Source organism: Sciurus carolinensis, chromosome 5 (genome assembly GCF_902686445.1).
Source record: "Sciurus carolinensis chromosome 5, mSciCar1.2, whole genome shotgun sequence".
Lineage (NCBI taxonomy): Eukaryota > Metazoa > Chordata > Mammalia > Rodentia > Sciuridae > Sciurus > Sciurus carolinensis.
The window spans coordinates 132,766,990-132,788,226 of record NC_062217.1 but is presented as its reverse complement, the minus strand read 5'-3'; the positions used below and the strand labels follow the sequence as shown (position 1 = coordinate 132,788,226).

Below are 21,237 nucleotides of genomic sequence, written 5' to 3'. Positions count from 1 at the left end.
AGGAATGCAATGTATGAGCGTGCCTTTTTCCCCATATCCATGCCAACACTTATTATTGCTTATATTCTTGATAATAGTCATTCTAATTGGAGTTAGATGAAATTTCAGGGTGGTTTTTATTTGAATTTCTCTAATTACTAGAGATGATGAGCACTTTTTCATGTGTTTGTTAATTGCCTGTATATCTTCTTCTGTGAAGTGTCTGCCCAATTAAGCACACATGTTTAAGTAGGACTAAAACATTATATTCTACATCACTCATATACAGCACATATATCTCCAAGAAAGATATTATAAACCATGTTCAATGACTTCATTATTTATTTATTCTTTTAATTTTCTCCTTAAGTTTTTATTTGTTAAAAACTGCACAAGGAATTTTGTGTGTAAATATTCTTGATGAAGATATTTTTCTTCAATTTACCAGTCTGGAAAGTATCACTCTGGTGTTTCAAGTCTGAGTTTTGCTTCTCAGGGACTGCCACTGCTTGTCCATCATGGTACCTGCTCAAACTGGATTGTGGTGACTTCTCTGTGCTCTAACAACAAGTTCTTCACAAGGAGGAACTTTTTTGTCCAGTTTGACATTGAACCTCAATGACTTGCATGATGTCAGACACCTGCTAATAGACAGCATATGTATACGTATGTACACATAAGCATGCATAGGGCTTATTTTGCTTCAAGATGCTTATACAAGGAAAAGTTTCTTCACATTCATAAAACAACCTGAAAAATAAGGAGTATAATAGATAGGCACTCCACAATAAACTTTGGAAAAAATATGTTTGACCTTTTTCTATAGGACAAAGAAGGTTCGGTCTTCTTATTTTAAAAGTATGGGTAGGTGCACAGATCAATAAATAAAACACCAAGTGGATGTTGACATGGACTGCCACAGAGCTGGAGTACAGCAGAGGGACATAGGGTTTTAGCTTGCTGTTGCTCTGCCTTTTCATCTAGACCCTGCCAGTATTTAATGACTCAGTTGATTTTTGAAAAGTAAGGTTAACAATACAGAAGTTGTACATTTGTGTGAAATTTATATTAAGGAAAACACACATCGCATATGGTGGTCTTGCTTTTTATGAATTTCAGTTTCATCTGAATTATAATTAGGGCAACCATATGTCCTACTTAGCACATTCTTGGTTTAAGCTTATTTTACAGATTACTTAAACTATCCATTGTATCTAAAAAGTTTTGAGGATCAGGTAACAGTCTACATGGTTAATCAGATTATAAAATGTTGAGGAATATAAAGAGGGAGAGGGGAGGGAGGGAGGGGGAGGGGGAAGAGAGAGAGAGAGAGAGAGAGAGAGAGAGAGAGAGAGAGAGAGAGAGAGAGAGAGATCTTAACAGAGTTTAAATGTCTTATTTTCAAGCAGCTTGAATTTTAGTGTTTCGGGACCAGAGGCTTTTGAGGAGATAGGTTCTTAACCTGTAAACCATGGGATCCCAACCTGCCTACTCATTACACAAAGATACACAAAGATATTTTGATATACGCAGAAAAACTCTGATATTGTCCTTAAATCATCTTTTACCACTTTATAACATGCTCAGACCCAAGTGAATTGAGGGAAAAAAAATTCACAGGCTCAGGAATATAGAACTGCTGCCCAACGCCATGAAACAGTCTGCAGCAAGTCTTTTCGGGAGCATGAGGAACAGGGAGATCCCAGGACGTTGCCAATCCCCTCATCAACCTGGGAGATTCCAAGGAATACCTGATCAATCATTATCCTTTCTTGAGAAGGTTTTATTAAAATATTTGCTTGAGCAGTTTGGTGCCATTAGTTAATGTTTACATCTGTATCAACAGATCATCTCTATCCAAAACAATATTTATGGATATGCTCTTAATTTAAAAAATATATTTGGTAGAATCCACAAAACCTGTATTATTTTACCTAGCACATAAGCTGTTGCATCTTTTTGTCTCAGCTTTGGGACTGATACAACCCTAGCAGAACTGGAAGACCCCAGGCAGGGAGTGGGTACTTATAAAGGCAGAACCAGGAAGCCCTGGAAAATGTGTTTGAAGAATGGCCTGCACAATAACCTGGGCAATGAGGAGAGGTTTCCTCACATTCTGTTCTATAGGAATAGTCAAAAGGGAGAATTCCCTTCATAAAAAGTGTCTCCTCTGCCTTTCTTCCAAGTTTACTACTAAAATAACCACAATGACCCTTGATTCTGAGAAGCGTTCTTGTGCACGCTCTGGTATTGTTGTGTTTTAAAATAATTTATCAGTGCCCGTTTTCTTGAACTCCAACTGATGAATCTATTTTGAACTCCCTGAACAAGCCTCTGAGCATCCATCAGGACTCCCTGACAGAAGTCAACAAATCTGTAAATAAGGCTGCGCAGATAAAAATAAAATATATATATATATATATATATATATATATATATATATATATAAAACTTAATCTATTAAAACCTACTTAATTGGAATGCAGTATTTATTCTACACTAGGCACTGGTACTATACTTAGCCTTCACAATGATTCTATGAAGCAGTAATATTATTTAATTCACTTAACAGATTAGAAAACTGAGACACAGAAAACAGGTATAATTTGTCAATCTGATAGTGATGGAGCACTGAATCCAACTAGCCATTCGACTAGGAATCATTAGGAAAACCAAAAGAAGAAAAGAGTTAGCATTCTTTAAAAAGTATTTTTGAGGAAATAAAAATATATATTTTTTCAAATTAATAATTCTTTTAATGTCACTGTTAAACAGCAGATCTGCTGAAACTGTCACACTGAAAATTTGACAGAATATGGGAAAGTTAAATCCCAGTGTCTACTGACTGTACCGAAACTCCAATCAATGATTTACATGGTTCTTTCATTATAAGGGGTTGGGGCAGACAAAAAAAAAAAAATTCAATTAAATCATTTTTAACTTTGCATAGTTATAATATGTTGCATTTATATGGCATTTCCTAATTATATATGGGCATTCACATACATAATATTTCAATGTTACTGCTAGAAAAAAATCATCATCACCTCCATTTTAGAGTTAAGTCATCACAATAGCAAAAAAAAAAAAAAAAAAAAAGACCGTGTGTCTATGTGTGCATGCATGTGTGCAACATGTGTGCTACTTGAGGCTGAATATTTATATCAAGACAAGCCTGATCTTAACCCTAAGTAGCAAGTAAAATCTATTTTAAAAAAGCAATATACTGCCACAATCTGCTTTTCCTCAATAAAAATCAAACATACTTGCTCATCGTGTTTCAGATATTCAATGTTAACACATCCTACATTCAAAAAGTTTTCTATGTCATTATTTTCTGCAGGGACTTATAAATTTGATTATTAAGGGTATTAAGGATTTTAGTGTCTATGTATTATAACAATAAAATGTACAAATAGCCAAACTTTGAGGAAATTATTTTTAAAAAGAATGAAGAAAAAAGAAAATAATTTGTTTTATTGAATCATCTATTTTCCACAAGTGAAATCATTATTTTTCCATGTGTATATTTTTGCATTAAAGTATAACTTTTCTCCAAAAATAAGCCAACAGGCTATTTTATTGTTTCACACAATTGAAAAATCAACACCCATTTTATGTCAATAATACAATTGTGGCAAATTACATTGATTAAGTAGGAAAGAAAAATCATTTATTTCCTCTTAATGCAACAGAGATTCGGTAAGAAAAAAATTGGGGGAAATCAAGAAATGGTAACAGAATGAAAGAAATAATAGAATATTGATAATTTTTCAGTAGGAAGTCTAAGCTCTCAGAATATGCACAAGAAGTTTTGTTATGCTTTCTCCCCACTTTAAAACCTGAATCTTCTCTTAATTAAATGAGGCAAATTATATCATTTCAATGTATTTCTTATTTCTGATTCCTGCAAACATGCTTTTACTCAAAGGTTTCAGTGTAAGCCTAAGGAAGGAAGAGGAAAGAGGTATCATATGAGGATCTGATACCCATATTTACATACATGCATGCATATATATGCATATATATGTGGGTATGTTTATATAATACATATTATATGTATACACAGACACAATATGTATACATACTATATATAAATTCTATATATAATTGCATTTCATTCTTTTATCTACCATTTGGGGTAGATATTTAACATGTTTTAAAATTTTATGTTATTTAATAAAGGACTGATGATTCTGCTTAAATGACTTGAAGAAATACCATACATCAAGTAGAAAGTTCAACAGAACTTTAAACTCAGTTCTCTTGGCATTGAAAGCCTACATTTGTCTTGAACCTCCTACTCCAACTCACATCAGGAAACTATCTTTTAAAAATAACAAATTTATGTCAATTCTTAGACAACAAAAACAAACCCATGCCTCATGACCACTTCAAAACACCATTTCTTCAGCTACAGCTGCCATTTAACACAGAAAACATGAAAAGAAGGTAAAACCGCAGCCCCCATAGCTAAATAGTTTGTGCTTTTACTCTATTAGATTTGGTTTTTTGGTATTTTGCATGGTATTTAGATAACCTTTAAACATATCAGTTGAAGATCTATATAAAGAAGTTAAAGGTAAAGCACTTATAGGTAGTCATGGAATTACAAAATGACATGCCTCGTGCAGTACTGTTTGTTCAATTTCTGAGACTATCATGACAAATTATGTCTACACAGAAGAATCATTATACTTGGCTCATTTCTTCTAGTCAAGAGCAATCAGTAGTCCACCTGTTATAAACAGGGATATTGCAAATTACTCAAATTACATTTAAGCCATGGCAGACATGCTTCTGAGCATTTCTTTGATGTACTTCTAAGGCACTGCACCTTATGATTAACCCCATACTGCAAGGACTTAACCACTAAGCCTGGATTTCTAGACATCCCATCCTCTATCCTCTCCTGTTGATGGAGTTCAGGGATATGCTCCAAAACTCCATTTTCCTTCTCACTTACCTCAGCCACATGGAATCATGAGCTGCTGCTCTCAGAACACTTACTGGTGAACCATTTGATAAAAGAGACCCTTCCTGTGTGGAAGAGCTAATACACCTCCTAAGTGAAAAAGCAAAGCATTAACTGGGATGGTCCTGCAATTTTATATACTATATCATAGAGATGTGGTTACACCGTTCTCAATCAATTCTCGTGAAGAGGGAAGTTTTTATTTCAAAACCTACTCAGAGAGAAATAGACATAGCATGGAGCAGCAACTCCTCACCTGCCTCTCCCTGCTCCCTCTTCGCCTGCTGCCCCCACTCTCCAACTTCCACTAGCATTTTCTCACGTTGCTATACAAGTCCATCAGACCTTTTCCCAAACTATCCCCTTGGACAATGGTTGCTACTAGACTGCTTTCTTCTTTTTCAAGCGGTTCCATATTTCGAGTGATTCAAGTCTCTTCAAGTGAATTGCTTGATAGATTTCCAAAATGATCACTACAGGTCAAATTCAGCTCAAATGGTATCATTTCCAAAGTTTTGAAAATCCATTTTTGTAGAAAGGTTGGTGAAACATTTAATGAGCTTCAATTCAGAAGAGACACATCTTTTTAACTTGAATCTGATCTTAAACCACGTTTGGCCCATCCAAATGCCTAACCATCTTTTCAGTTTATAATGTCTACCTCTTTTGCTCCAGAAAAATATAGGTAGTACCATTTCTCAAGTTTATAAAATTTCTAGCAATGGCATGACAATAAATTGATTATAGCCTATCTAGTTTTGTGCAAATGTTTTGATTCAAGATGTTTCTAGTGACATGGTTTCCTTTTCTACCTATCTTAATTTGCTACTAAATATATTTTAATCAGTTTTCAAAACATGACTTCAATAAGAATTATTATACAGATCACCAATAAACTATTAATAAGAAAGAGTAGATGCAGTCAAATAGACTTGGAATAGTTTAATATTAAAGCACTTAATTAAAAGTTCTTTCATCAATCTAATAATAATGGATTATAATGACCTTGATTTAATAGAGACAAGAACACTATCTTTCTTAATGAAAATACTAGAAGCAGGAGTCAAGTGTCTTAGCTAAGTGTTACATAAAGGAATTACATGTGTAAAGATCTCAGAAAAATTCAAAAAAGAAAATGGTTACAAACACTATTAACCTTTTTATTTAGTTCCCTTTCAGAATTAGGGTTCTATTGTGTGTTCAACTGCATAAGTTTATATCCTTTCATATGTAATAAGACATAATGAATATTTTATTGTCCTTAAAATATTTTGAGAACTCAACATGCAGATACATTCTAATTTATATAGACACTTAAATTCAGACTTTTGAGCATTCTGCTATTACAAATATACATACAGAGACCATCCCTGCAAATAAATTCACATACATTTCTGTAGGCTAGCTTGTTATAAACAGTATAAAGACTTTCCACACATGTGGAAACACTGCCTTCAGAAAGTGCTTAACAAAGCATACTCCTGCAAGTAGAACATGAGATGTTTCACTGCACACTCAGCAAACTGGGAATTGACTTTAAGTCAATAAATATATCACATGCAAAAAGAAAAAAAAATCCCCCTAACCCTCCAAAACCCAAACCCCAAACCCTGATTTGCATTCCTTTGTGAAGTTATGCTTCTTCATATTATGGGTCACCTGTATTCCTTTTTAGGGGAAGAATATATTCTTCCCTTTTGCCATTTCCCTATTCAGATTTTATTTTAGTATTACCCTAGGTATTCTATGTGATTTCTTGTTATTAATTCTTTGCCATATTTCTTGTTCAGTTTTTTCATAGGTTAGCTTATAATCTTGTTTCTGATTTAATGTAAACAAATCAAAATGCAATGTTGTATCAAATGTTCAGATCAAAACACATTGTCCTGTCAATGTTGCATATTTTCCCTTTCCATTACTTCTTTTTGCTCCCAAGTTTATTTCAGCTGCTGACATAAATAAATACGTCATTTTATTTTTTTATTTTCCTTAGGTTTTATTTATTTACTGCATTACCTTCTGACTCCATTGAGAACAACTTCTGTATAGATAGGTCAAATATGCTTGGGATTTGGTTTATCGGATAGGCAACCTTATCAAACGCTCAGTCCCTCATTTCCTCATTTTCCTTCTGGTTTATGAATCTATCCTTGATCTAAGACTCACTGTATTCCCAGATCCATTTTTATTAATTAGCATGTGGAAAATATGTGACTTCATAATATATTTTTATTCAGAAGAACCAATTTCCAATTTTCCCTGTTTATTTATTGTTCTTTTTTTTTTTTTTTACTGTGGACTGAACCCAGGGGTACTTTACCACTGAGCCACATCCCCCGCCTTTTTAAAAAATAAATATTTTATTTAGAGACAGGGTCTCACTGAGTTCCTTGGGGCCTCACTAAGTTGCTGAGGCTGGCTTTGAACTTGCAATCCTCCTGCCTCAGTGTCCAGAGCCACTGGGATTACAGGTGTATGTCACTGTGCCTGACTATGACCTTAGAACTCCTTTTAAATTTTTATTAATTTGCTTTCTATTTTTAATTATTAGAAATATAAGTGCTTTTTCAAAAAAATTGAAAATGCTCACAAAATGAGACAATAACAAAGGGAAAACCTTACCCCCTAACCCCGACACACTGCTTTTTCCTGAAATTCACACTGCGCTTTTTTGAACATGTAATTTTAGGATCTCTATCACAGATAGTTTGGAAGCTCTGCCACTATTTCTCCCTGGCAATGAAAAAGGAATGTGTCAGAACAAGGTATCTTTTCCCAACATGGAAACATATTTGATGTAATTTATCATAGGAATGTATTTTTTTTAATTGAGAAAACATCATGTTAATTTCTCTCAGATTTTCATTTATAATCTTTGTGACATGGGAACAATAAACTATACATTAGATATACGTGCAAGCCTTTGTACTGCTGCTCTGATATACTAAAAGGTGTCTTATTTTGCTTGAGACATAATCTGGTAACTAATATGTCATAGTGATGCCACTGTAAGCATGCTGGTCATTTCAAAGCACTTTGTTTTCTTTTTGTTATTTCCTAACAATGAAGTATTTCACTTCTTGAAACATGTTACAAAGTGCATTGCCATTTAATTCTTAAATTCATTTCTGTATGTATTTATTCAACATTCTCTCAGTGATAGGAGGTCCTCAATAAACATTTCTCAAATGGGAGAAGAATGAATGAAACATACTACTTAAATAGAGTGCTATATAAAATGCCGCATTATTAATAACTATGCTGGAATTTTTAGAAGTGGCTGATGTAGGAACAAATGCATGTCTTTTATTCACAGCAAAGCCTGAGAGATGAATAGCAGGCACGTATGATATGTGATTTATTCATACACACTAGTAGGAGATTTATAGGCCTCTATTAACTTACTTGAGTTCCAACCCTGTCTTAAGCTTGTCTTTTGTCACGATTAGCTATGTTGTCAGTGTATGTTAAATAACAAGTTGTCTGAACTGAAATATGCAAGAAATATGAAGACAGAAGATCAAAATTATTACACATGCACATTGCTCCAGCTAAACCACAGATCTATTTCCACTTGTATGTGTTACAAAAATTAAACATGCATATGCATTCACACAAAAGCAAGGGATTCCTTTTCTGGGTTGAAGATCTATCATGAGTCTGAATTATTTCACAAAAAAGTCATATATTGAAGTGCTAACCTAAATACCACAGAATGTGATCATATTTGGAGAAAAGATCTTTACCAAGATAATTATGTTAATAGATGTTCATTAGGTTGGACTCAAACTCAGTCTGAACAGTGCCCATACAAGAGGAGCAAATTTGAACACACAAATCTATAGAGGACAAAGAGAAGTCACCGGGAGATGATGACCATCTGTAAGCAAAGAAGAAAAGTTCAGGGGAAACCAACCCTGCTGGCACCTTCATCTTAAACTTCTAATCTCCAAAACTGTGAGAAAATTAATTTCTGCTGTTAAGCTACATAGTATGTGATACTTGGTTATAGAAGCCCTAGGAAGTTAATACAGCCATCAACTAAAGAATTAGAAAAGCCGTACGTCAGGGAAAAAAAAGAATTATTTTGTACCTGTCTACAAATTCATCTTTGAAAAAGATGAATCTTATCAGCCTGCATACTATGGTGGGACCTGATCTGATTCTTCCTTGTAGAAGAATATCACTAAAGAAAATTGCTACACTAACTGATACTTCTAATTCATCCTTCCTTCAATGGATTGGGAGTACAACTTTAAGTGACTACCCACTGCCTTCATTCATTTTGGATTGCTGTAACACAATATCCGAGTTTATGGGTAACTCATGAAATACAGAGGTTAATTTCAGTCATGATTCTGGTGACTGGAAGGCCCAAACATCCCAGTGAGGGTCCCAGACTGCATGACATTATGGCAAGAAGCAGGAGGGAACCAGCTGCATGTGGAAGGGCACATGTGTGAACAAGGAAGCAAGAGACAGTGAAGATAGCAAGCTTGTTCTTTTTATAACAGTCTGCTGATGAGGTAACTAAACCCCTCTAAGGAGACCTGTCCCTCACTTGCAAGCCGGCAATAATCCCCAAGTGGGTGGAACCTCCATGACCTAGTTACCTTCCACAGGGCCCAACCTCATAAAGGTTCCAACACCTCAACATCCACAGACAAGGGACCAAACTTTAACACATGAACCTCTGGAGCACCAGCCAAATTCACATGATAGCACCCTCTTCCATATGATGATCACACTAGATTGACTAAGGTAAGGTTAACATGTAGCCGAATGTCTAAAAGACCTTGAACCCACATCAGGCTTTGCAAATGTACCTCATTCATTTTCCTATGAGGAAAGATCACTTGTGTACTTCCTACCTGTGTCCTGTTGGATATAATACATGTGGCAAGAGAAGAGATGTGTGGGGAGGACCAATCCCCATGCACCTTCATCCCAAACTCAAGTTCACGATGGATAGGATTGGGGTGAAGGATTTGCAAATGGAATAAATGTGATGGCATTGGGAAAGTCACAGGAAAATCACATGTCAAAAGCAAGGAAATAAAGACCTCAGTACTATTTCAGTACTATTTGACATATGGTAACTTTTTTTTTTTTTTTTTTTGGTACCAGGGATTGAACCAGGGGCAGGTGCTTAACCACCAAGCCACACCCCACCCTTGTTTTATTTAATTATTTATTTATTTAAATTTCTGAAACAGGGTCTTGCTCAATAGCTTAGAGTCTTGCTAGTTTGCTGAGGCTCACCTTGAAACTTGTGATCCCCCTGCCTCAGGCTTTTGAGTCACTGGGATTCCAGGTGTAGACCACCATGCTGGGAGATATATGGTAACTTCTACAGAGATGTGCAACTATCATTTATCAGTTCTTCTAGACCTATGCTGATGCCCTGTGGAAACATGTCCTCTCTATGGACTGAATCTGACTTTTGGAGTCACAGATGTTTTGCTGTCACATTCTAAAACTCTAACTGTAAGATGCATTTCTCTTCACTGTTAATGAAACAACATGGGAATAAAGGTTTATAATAGCAACTGAGGGGGGGAAAAGTCATAATTTTCCATGCTTCACGATTCAGAATAATTAATTTAATAACTGTGTCATATGAGAAGAGTAAATAAAGAGAAGAAAAGGGGTGTGGATATATGTGATCACTGAAGCATACACAATTGCAAGGAAAAACAAATTACCAGGGTAGTGTTGGAAATAAAAGCTCGGTGGGAAATATTTTTTGCATGTTAATTTGATTCTTCTATTGAGCCTTAAAGCTGCAGTGTCTCTACAAGAGAACTGTTTTATCTCCACTTGTTTTTATTTTTAGCTGTTACATAACCTATGTCTCTAAAAACCAATTAAACACCTTTCTGATCTCTGCTGGGAATTTTCCTTAAGTAGTTGTCTACTAGACTATAACAGGACTGTGATTTCATTTACAACATCTTGCTGGAGATTGTTTCATCATCAGAGTGTTAAAAAAAAAGTATTGAAATTAATCAAGGACAGCAGAATCAAAATAAAATGCAGTCCTCTTTGGACACAGTTACATTCTCTGGGGTTTGGTTCACATGAAACATCAAAACTCTAGACCTAACAAGAGCGTTTGATTTTCTTGCCATGGTCCTTAGATTTGCAAGAAAGGATTATTTCTGAGTACAAGGAGACAAACCTAAGTCCCATGCCAGAAATGTAGGCTTCTAAAGAAATTATTTCCTTTAAATTGGCAGTATAAACCTATGTGTTCCCTGATTTGTTTAGCTAAAATTTACACCTCATCTATTCTCTTATTTGTCCCTTGAATGCTAAGGAGATACCTGCTTTGCCTTTCCATATTAAGACTCAATATTTCCATTCAAATGGCAGGACTATATACATCCCAGATGCTATATATTCTCAAGCTCACTTGCACCTTCCACCTCCATCCTCAGTAGGACCTGCCCTTGACACCAGCAGTCGCAATGGCTTACCGACAGTGCTTATGGGATCCTGTCAGGGTTTCGATCACAAAGCACTCGCCATCGTTGAGACAGTATGCCAGGTCCTTGTCTCGGCAGGGTTTGAAGTGCTCGGATCTCTCAGTGGAATATGTCGTTGTATCTGTCAAGGAGAGCACAGAGGGAAACGCTGTCAGCATGCAATCCAACACCAACTGCTCCTGTCACTGGCCCAGATGTGTGCATTGAGGCCTGTGCATGGGGTACAAGGGAAGGGTCTTGAGACAGGACTGACACTGAACAGTACTGAGCAACAGAGCTGGTTAACCTACTGTGCTCAGTGGTCCTAGTCAGCCTTCTATATCCACAAGTTCCACACCCTGGGATTCAACCAACCACAGATGGAAAATATTCAGAAAGATAAAGCTGCATCTGTACTGAACATATCTACACTTATGATCTTGTTGTATCGCCTAAACAATACAGCGTAACATCTATTTACACACCGTTTACACTGTAATTGGTATTATACTAATTCCAGATATGATTTAAAGTACATGAAGGTGCGTGTGTAGGTTATGCAATTCTACTTCATATTACACAGGGACATGTGCATCCACCTAGACACCAATCCAGTAGGTCTCCTGAGCCAATCGCCTGAGGTTAATGAGATCACTGTGTTTCTTCACTGGGTTTTAACAATTGGAGTCACTCCAGAGAAGCCTCGTTTGAGGACACATTAACAGTAAACGTTGATTGATCCTGAGTCAAACACCCAAATCCACTTTCATTAATTTTAGTTTTGAAACAATATCTCTTTTGTTTTATTGTTGCCAAATGTCATTAAACATCTGATCAATGTATATCGTGACTGTCTGTGAAAAACCCATGTTAGCTTTTGAGTTTTTTTAGCTACAGCTACAATTGGCTAATAGCTAAGCTAATTATTCTTTCACTTTCTCCTTTTATTATGTAATTAAAATGCAAATGTTCCAAATTCTGAAACAGATAATCACATGTGAAGAATGTTTCTGGTAAATATTTAACAGGGCCAAATTATTGTCATTTTTTAGCATTCTCTTAAACATGTATTTTTAAAATCATAATTAGTTATATTTTTAAATTAAGCTATACATCTATATCTACCATAAATATGAAACTACCCATAAATACATACTATCTATAGGATACAGACTTTATCACCATATGTAGACATTTTTCTAGTTACAGAATTTTCAGCATCTGAAGTATTAACACCAATTCCACTTTAACAGTCAAGAGAAAATATATGTATTTAAAAAGTCAAAGATGAATAAATTATTCAACATTTAAGCTCTTTTAATTTCCTTTTTATAGTTGTATATTGGTTATAATGTTCACTGACATGGCATACGAAATCAGCTCACTAACTAGAGGTCACAGTGAGATTCTCCCTTGCTTATCATTCCAAACCGATGGGAAAGCAATCATCCTAAAAGGAAACCTCCTCATGTCTCTCCCACATCTAAAAATCCTCAGTGAGGCTGGGATGTGGCCAGTGGTAGAATGGGTACTTGTTTGTGTGAAGCCCTAGGTTCAATCCCCAACACCACAATAAATAAACACATAAATAAATATATTTTTTAAAGAAATAAATATTCCTGAGTGGTTACTGTCATGGGGATAATTTCAAAATCGTTAGTAGAGCACAGAAAGATGGACTTTCTGAAATTTTGCCTGTATGCTCTCTCTTTGTTTTATGGGGGGGTGGACTGAGTATTTAACCCAGGGCTCTTAACCATTGAGACACATTCCCTCCCCACACCACACTTTCCATTATGCATTTAATGCCATAATAATTTGCTCCTAAGTTTATCCATCCCTTTATTCTGTGAACTCCCTGAGAAGTCAAAACCTAATCAGAATCGGTGCTCAGTAAAAAACTGTCAATAAATCTGAACTCTTAACATCACCAACCATTTAAATGGTATGAAAGAAAGAGGCTCATTTAAGATCTCATTACAACTTTTCCAATTGTTATTGTACCACTTAAAGAAAAAAGTTAGGTACAACTTCACAATCATGCTATTGTTTTGGTACATGTTTAATGTTAATGCATATTTCAAAATCAATACCTTCAGATTTACTTAACTCTCACATTCCTCATTTATTGTAAGCATGGAAAAAATTGACTTTTTGGTGTCCTCTTTCTTGGTGTTACAATGGGAACTTTTTTTTTTTCCATTTCAAAATATCTGCCTGTTAATACTTTGAAACAAAATAAAGGCTCTGCAAACAGACACATTTTCCATTTTCCAAGAGATCTTCTGTACAGTGAAGATCTATTATTCAAGGTAGTGTGTGATAAACAGTCACACAGAATCAATCTCTTTCTGTGGGAAATATTTAATATCCAAGAGATCCAAGCAAAATATTCAATATGAAATGCCACACAGTTGACTGCTGCTCTGACTGCTGAAGTATATTAACTCATGATCAGTCAGTTAACTTTTCCTCTAATTTCTTATTATCTATTTATTGATATTCACTGATCACTCCTTTAAGAACGGCTTTTCATTAACATAACCTACAGCATAAAAAGTGAGATCCTTATTTTATAATCAGTGGTTTTAACAAGCTACAGACTCCAAAGGCAATACAATGGCAAAGCAATTACAATCAATTATTTCCATCTGACAAAGGCTGTCTACTGTGGTTACCGCCCATCAAGTTGCCATCTATCAGAGACTCACACAAATGGCTCTGCAAGTCCTGGGTGGGAAAGCAAAGAGATATGCGGCTTAGTATGTGCTCAGATTTTCTATTTCCATTGCTTAGAGAATCGTGAAATTAATTTAAAACACACATACTTATCTCTTAGAGTGCCTTGACTGGTTTCAAAGAAAACATCACTATTACCCTTTGGAATAGCTTCATGTTATTAAAATGACAGTATGCTGTATTTGGTCTTCTTATAAATCAATAAAATGCAAATATTCATAAATTTGAAATCTTAGAATTCACCTAAGCATTTCCCCATAGAGTGCCTAAAATCAGAGACTTTGGGTAAGGTAAGGTACACTCATCATGACATGAAAGTTTGCTCTTGAAATCAAGCCAAAGGTGTATATGGACACAGAAAATGAAGTCACAATTCTACTAAGACTTTTGTTAAATAAATAATAAACATATTATATCTAAATCATTGGTGGCCAGACCTTCTATTACTTACCACAAAATACAGTCTAACAAAGAGATAGTGATGATTTTGGGTGATGCCCTCCAATATTTACACACACAAACATTTAATTCATTAACATATAAAAGATATTATAAAGTATTAAGTAGCACATAAATAGAAATAAGATGAATATTAAATAGAAGATGCAATTCTTTTTTCTTTTCTTTTCTTTTCTTTTTTTTTTTTTTTTTTTTTTTTGCCCTAAGGTAACACAGCAGGCTTTGATCTGAAGGGGAAACCTGGGGCATTTGTGGGAATAAAAAAATAAATAAGATCTAACTCCAAGTTGTAAGCTCTAAACAACTTTGGGATATCTTAGCAATCAGATATAGAACTCTCAACTACGAATGTATTTGAGAACTTGGGAACCTGTTTATATTTTTTTAAAACTGTACTCAATAAGATAGTCTAATACATTAAGTTGGGTATATAGTACATGGTACCATTTTTGTCATTTACTTAATAAAACTTCTATTTTATACATACACTTAGGTAAATTTGTTATAGAGCTATTAATGTCCTTCAAAAACTGTATGAATGAAGGTCTAGGTGAGTCAATACTGCCATGGATTCCCATTTGTCTTTCAAGACTCTTCTGTATGTTTCCTCACCGCAGAGAGTGCCTCAGTAGACATCACTCTTTTCACCTGCACCTGCGTATGGCTATCCCATCTGATTGGACCATGAGTACCTGGGGAGAACAGCAGGCCTCCACACCTCCCTCACAATAGATGCTATGGGAGGACAATCTGCTTATTCAGAGCCTTTCTCTAAATGTTTGTGGTGAAAAGTGTGCATGATTTTGTTATCATCATAAAAGAAAACACTTTAAAAAATCTGGAAAGTGAATACATATTTAGAGATTAGTATATGAGAAGTGTTTCAAAAGCAAATTACATGGATTTTTATAAAGACAGAAAGATAAAGATAGAGGATGAGGGAAAATGAACAAAAAAGTAGGAAGAATTTTTTAAAGAGCGGCACATGAAGGGTAGAGGACTGTGAGGTATAAGATGAGCAGAGATGGCACTAAGGAGGAGCTTTCCAAGCCCCATGATCAGCAGTCAAGGGCTCAGCTCTGAGAAGTAAGTCTGCTGGTTGAGGCATAGTGCCCCATCACTTGGGGCCACTTGTGCAATTATCTGGACCACTCATCTGGCACTTGTTATGTGTAGTTTAATGTGTTTTCTTATTCTTTTATGGGTTTTGGTCTCTCTCCCCAGGGAGGTCAGGGAGAGTGCTTTGTTTTTAACTTCTGTATTCTTTCCACACCATGTAGCATACATAGTAAGCAATCAGTACAGTAATTAAACGCACAGTGGGACATGGTGGTGGTTAATTCATTAAAGGCAAAATGGGAAGAAAATGTACGGCTGGAAGACAGAAATCCCTGCAGATTTTGCAATGAAAGTTAATTTACTAATGAATATAACGATGACTGGTTTTCCCCTTAAGTACTGAGTTGAACCTGCATATTACTTCTGGAGGTTCTCTAAGTCTCTAGCACAAAGTTGAACACTGTGGGAATCCATAGTTTGTTGCAGGAATAAGAGTGCTAAATTGGCTATTATAGATAATAATTATGGTAGATAGCCAAAGAAAGGGAGAGCTTAATTCAGGCAATAGTTATCTATGAAGGCATCCCAAAGGATTGGCATTGGAGCTGGGTCCTGAATATATGTGATTCAATTGGCACAGAAGAGGAAGATCACCTAAGGAAGAAAAATGCCAATGCACAGAGAAGACTCTATCTTAATAAATTCTTCTACACTCCTGGTTCACAAAAGTCAGATTCCTCAAAGTTTTCTTCTTTCCCAACTAAGTTCAAGACATAAGATTCTCTAAGTTAAGAATATGGTGATGTCATTTAAAAGCTTTTAGGATTTGCAAAATACCTTAGCAGGTCTGAAGACGTTTAAATATGTTTGCAGACTCCAGCACCCTCTTCTGTGGCAAGAGTGTAAATGAAAGGGCTTCAATACATTAGAATTTCCTATTGAATTTGCCCTTTTTCCGGCACCCATATAGGAACATTAGCCTGACTTTAAAAAAGTTTAATGGCCATGAAAAACTGGAATAAAAACCCAGTGATGTTTGAAAGGGGAAAAACAAAAACATTTCTCAGTTGACCACAGGCAAAGATGGCTTTCTTTCCACTGCCAGAGATTAGACAATTGTTCACTCCCTGGCAAGGGAGAAATGGGAACATCGAGCAAGGAATTTTCATGTTCAATTGAGTCATGGAACTGCTGTGAGGACTAACAGCTCTTGATGTACCCCACAGCCATCAATTCTTGCTGCAAATATAGAAGAGACCCTTGTTAACAGTTTGTATGATATTTTGCCATCTTCCAGCTAAAAATACTGCTTTTAAAAATGGTTTCATCTTAAATAAACCTGAATGGCACATAGCTTGTTCAACAGGAATGAGTTTATTTTGGAACTGCAGGATGCATACTAAAGAGGAATATATTTCCTTCTACCTGTGCAAAAGTACATGCATTTACAAACTTCTTTCTACCACAATGATAGTAAGAGTAGATACAGTCACTGGAGCCCTCATCTTGTGTTAAATTTTGTGCTGTATTCTTCACAAACACCATGTGATTGCTCTCCACATTACTTTACTGAAAGGGCCCATTCTGTGTTACTCTAAATCCAGTGGAGACTGAATTTTTTATTTTCTCATCTTGTTGGAATTCTCAAAAGCATCTGACACTCTTTAACAATTCCTGCCTTCCCAAAAAACCTTTCACTGGCTTCCATCTTATCACATATTCTGGAATTTTCTCTTGCTCTTTGGCTTTTGCCACCTTAGTCTCATCTAATCTATATTCAAATGCCAAAGTATTGGCTTTCAAATAACTCCTAATGTATACTCTGCATCTTGCTAAGCATTTTTTCATTAACAGTCTCTTAGGCTTTCAAGGAACACTATGATCTTGTGCTATTATTTACTATCCTTATTTTATAAATGGGGAAAGTGAATTGTAGGGAGTTTATATCCTTGGTCTCATTTCTCTTAACTGTTAACTTGTGGACTCAAACAAATGCAGTTTGATTTGCTTTATTATACTGCTTCCCGAAGGCCACATTTTTATTTCTGTTCTTTCTTTTACTTATTCCATTAGTCATTGCTTCTTATAGTATGGCCCTCAAACTAGTAATACCAGGATCATATATAAGCCAGCATGAACCTCATCCCAGAACTATCACATGAGAAACCTTAGAGGTGATGAGAATCAGCTGTTCTGTATGATTTATCTTCTGTCATCTACATGCCAATAACTCTGAGATTTATACCATAAGCCCATCATTTTCTCAGAATTCCATACTGCCTACTCCTTCCTCACTGGTGACCATCCCAAATATACCTCGAAATTAACTTCTTAGAATCTGAACTCTTGTTCTTCCTCCACAAACCTGTTTGACCCCACTATGTATGCCAGTGGCCTAGGAGCCATCTTTCCTTGATCTTCCATGTGCGGTCACCAAATACTATTGATTCTACCTTCTAAATTTTTTTGAATATACCAACTCTTTCCATCTTATCTCACCTGGAATAATACCTCTTCCAGGCCTGCCTAAACATGTTTGGAACCCTAAAATGAATTATCTGCCTTAAAATCAATTTGCATAATATATGTAGAAAACAAATGGTCCGTCATTTCCTTGTAGAAAACCACATCGTGGCTTTTCCTGGTTCTTATGTAAGGACCCAAATCCTCCTAAGCCCTCTCTATCTGTGGTTCTCTCTTATATAACGGTTGTTTCCTATTTTCAATACACAAGCCACAGTTGTTCAAATGCCCCATCCTCTGAGGCCTTTGTATGCTCCCTTTTTCAAGGTGCTACCCAGGACTCCACAGATTCTCACAGTCATCTAGAGTTGTTGTCCAGGGCACACGTGAGAAGGTAGAGACAAATTTAGCAAAAAATAAATTTCCCTTAGATATTTATTTTCTCTGTAAAACTCTCTGGCTGAGTTGCCAAGTGGAGTCTTTCTTCTCTTAGGCCTCTTTCCCATTTAGGTCACCTCCTGTTCACTTCCTCTTTCTGTCTTTCATTTCTTTCAATCAAAGACATCCGTGACACCTACACATCTTCTTAAGCCACAGATAACGCATGTGTCTGGGAAGTTCAACCTTGATTTGATTTGGCAAAGTTTAACAAGACCAAGCCTTACCCTGGGATTATTCTCAGATTTCCTATGAAAAATAACAATTTTTATTGTTTGTATCAGTTTTTCCCATAGACCATGAATTTCTTTTGGAAGATATAAACATTTTGTGTGTGGCAAAGAGTGGAGTGGAGTTGTGTTCTTAGTAACTAGCCCTACACCTGTTACCCAATAATTATTTAATAAATGTCTGCTGAGTGAATATCCTTATACTAACACTGAATTACAGACTTTTACCTAGAGCAGGTGAGATTTTTAATATGTCCATAGAGACTTTGTTTGATATAATAGCCTTGCAAGGGAATTTGAACTGTGAGTTAACTATGCCACATGCTGAGTTACCCCCTTGGGAAAACAGGGGTACATAGCATAAGGACTAGATACTATGAAGAAGTAGACAATTTGCTGATTGACCAAGATTAAAAACTGAGGCTACAGGAGAACTCCAGTAGAGTTTCTGATTGACAAAAAAAGTAGCAGTCACTTTGGTCAGAGGCAGGGATACCTAGACAATTTGGAGGGAGCAAAGTGGTATTGTCTCTGGCTCCAAACCCAGTCAGAGTATCTTGATCGAATATCAAGTTTGCTCATTTGGATTTGGTTGCCAGCAGGACCATCTTACCCTTTTAAAACATCACCTTGCCTATAGCTGAGTAGTAGCATGTACATAAAACACCAATATCTTCAGTGAAGGAAATAGCAGGTTATTGGCCAATCTTGAGATCCAAAGAAAAGATCGCTAAGCCTCCCTTTTAAGCTTCTTGAAAGCAGAAAGAGTTCAGTGGACAGACTTCAGGTCCGCACCTGTCCTCCAAGTTGGGTACACTGGGGGATTTTAATGAGATGTCTTTGCAGATCTGAATTAAACAACTCTCCATTTGATAGTCTGTTCTCTAGGCATATTTCTAATTGGGTCTTGATTTCTCATGTAAGAAAGCTACCCATGTTGGGGACAGGGTTTCATTCTCTGTGACATCTTCATCTACCAGATTAACCTTTATGTGAATGAAACTCCTTGTACACTTGATAAAATCTTCTCCCCATCTGGATTCCAACTAGTCAAGAGCTGACACACTCACCTAAATAGCACATCTGAGTGTGATTCACCTTGTACCTACATCTCCATTGTGCCTTCATTCTACAAAATTAACACTTTCTAGCTCATTCTACAATTTCCCACACAAGTTGAAAAGACAAGATTCATGGGAACTGCACATCTTTGTGCAGTTATCCTGTTATGTTTTTTGGGCTCCCAACATTGGAACTCATCAGGCTTCTTTAAGACTCTATGAATTTAAACATGTTATTCCTTTTACCTCACAGGCACAGTTATATACCTCTGCCCAGCAGAAGGCATTCTAATTGGTTGAGATCTATGTAAAATCAAAGTCCCTCAGGATAGAAGGAGCTGTAAGAATCCAGAATTCAGAGCTCCAGTATCTCTAATGCTATGATCACTCCAAAATGCTAAGGGACTGCCTAGGAGTTCATTCACTACCTTCTTTCCCAATTATATTAAGATTTTAGTAAGAACTTAGCAAGGCCATCTCTGCATCCTCATAATTTATCCCAGGGCCTAACACACAGAGGATGCTTAATGCATGTTTTCTGAGTGCATAACTATCATAATGGTTATAACAATGATGATTATAGTAACACCCCAGACTCACACAAACCTTTAGCATGATAAGGTAAATACCATTTTGCAGATCCGTATTAGTAATGATGTATCTGGAGATAAATAATGAAAAACATATTGGTACTTATGTGAGTGGACCTGAGGCAGACTAATAATTCAGTTTATTTTTTGTTTGATGAGGTTCCATGGAAAAAAGTTTATTGTTCATAAACATTTATATAATTGCTTACTCAAGAACTTTCTCAACATTCAAATTTCTTGTCTGCAAATTATGTGTGGAGATAATATTCAAAATATTTACTAAGTGCTATGGAAATGACAGCTCTAATCAGAATGAATCTGTGTCCATTAAAAAATAAAAAAAGGCAAAGTCCTGATGGCCCCATGTGAACAGATGTTAACACTCTGGAACCTGGATTAATACTGAGGAGATCTGGAAACCCTGCACAGGATATCCAAGATGGCATGGAGGGCGTCATTCAGAAGGGTTTGAGCAGCAGTTATTTAACAACTAGAATAAAATCAGCACAGTATTTTAATAGTCCATACAATTAAGGAGGCTTTCTGCTATCTACGGTCTAAATCTATATTTAACACTTGTAGTTTTAACAATTCAAACCAGGATAACAGGTAGATATAGAAGTCAAGATGGGATAATAAGGTCTGGAATGAACCTATTAATCAGGTATAAGTATTATTTTCATTTTACAGAAAAGACACTGAAGCTTGAAAGGATCATATACTATTCTTAGAATTTCACAGCTTTTCAATGGAAAGAGGGGAAAAGACACAGGAGCC

The 21,237-nt window shown here is 35.9% G+C and overlaps 1 protein-coding gene across 4 annotated transcripts in view; it reads right to left on the bottom strand.

Annotated features, from left to right (window-relative positions):
- Positions 1 to 21,237, bottom strand: part of Nrg3 (neuregulin 3) — a 1,024,256-nt gene that overhangs the window by 581,854 nt on the left and 421,165 nt on the right. For all 4 annotated transcript variants that reach the window (XM_047553330.1, XM_047553332.1, XM_047553333.1 and 1 more), the window contains exon 2: positions 11,434 to 11,563. In XM_047553330.1, the coding sequence (XP_047409286.1) occupies positions 11,434 to 11,563 (130 nt within the window). The remainder of the gene's footprint in view (positions 1 to 11,433; positions 11,564 to 21,237) is intronic.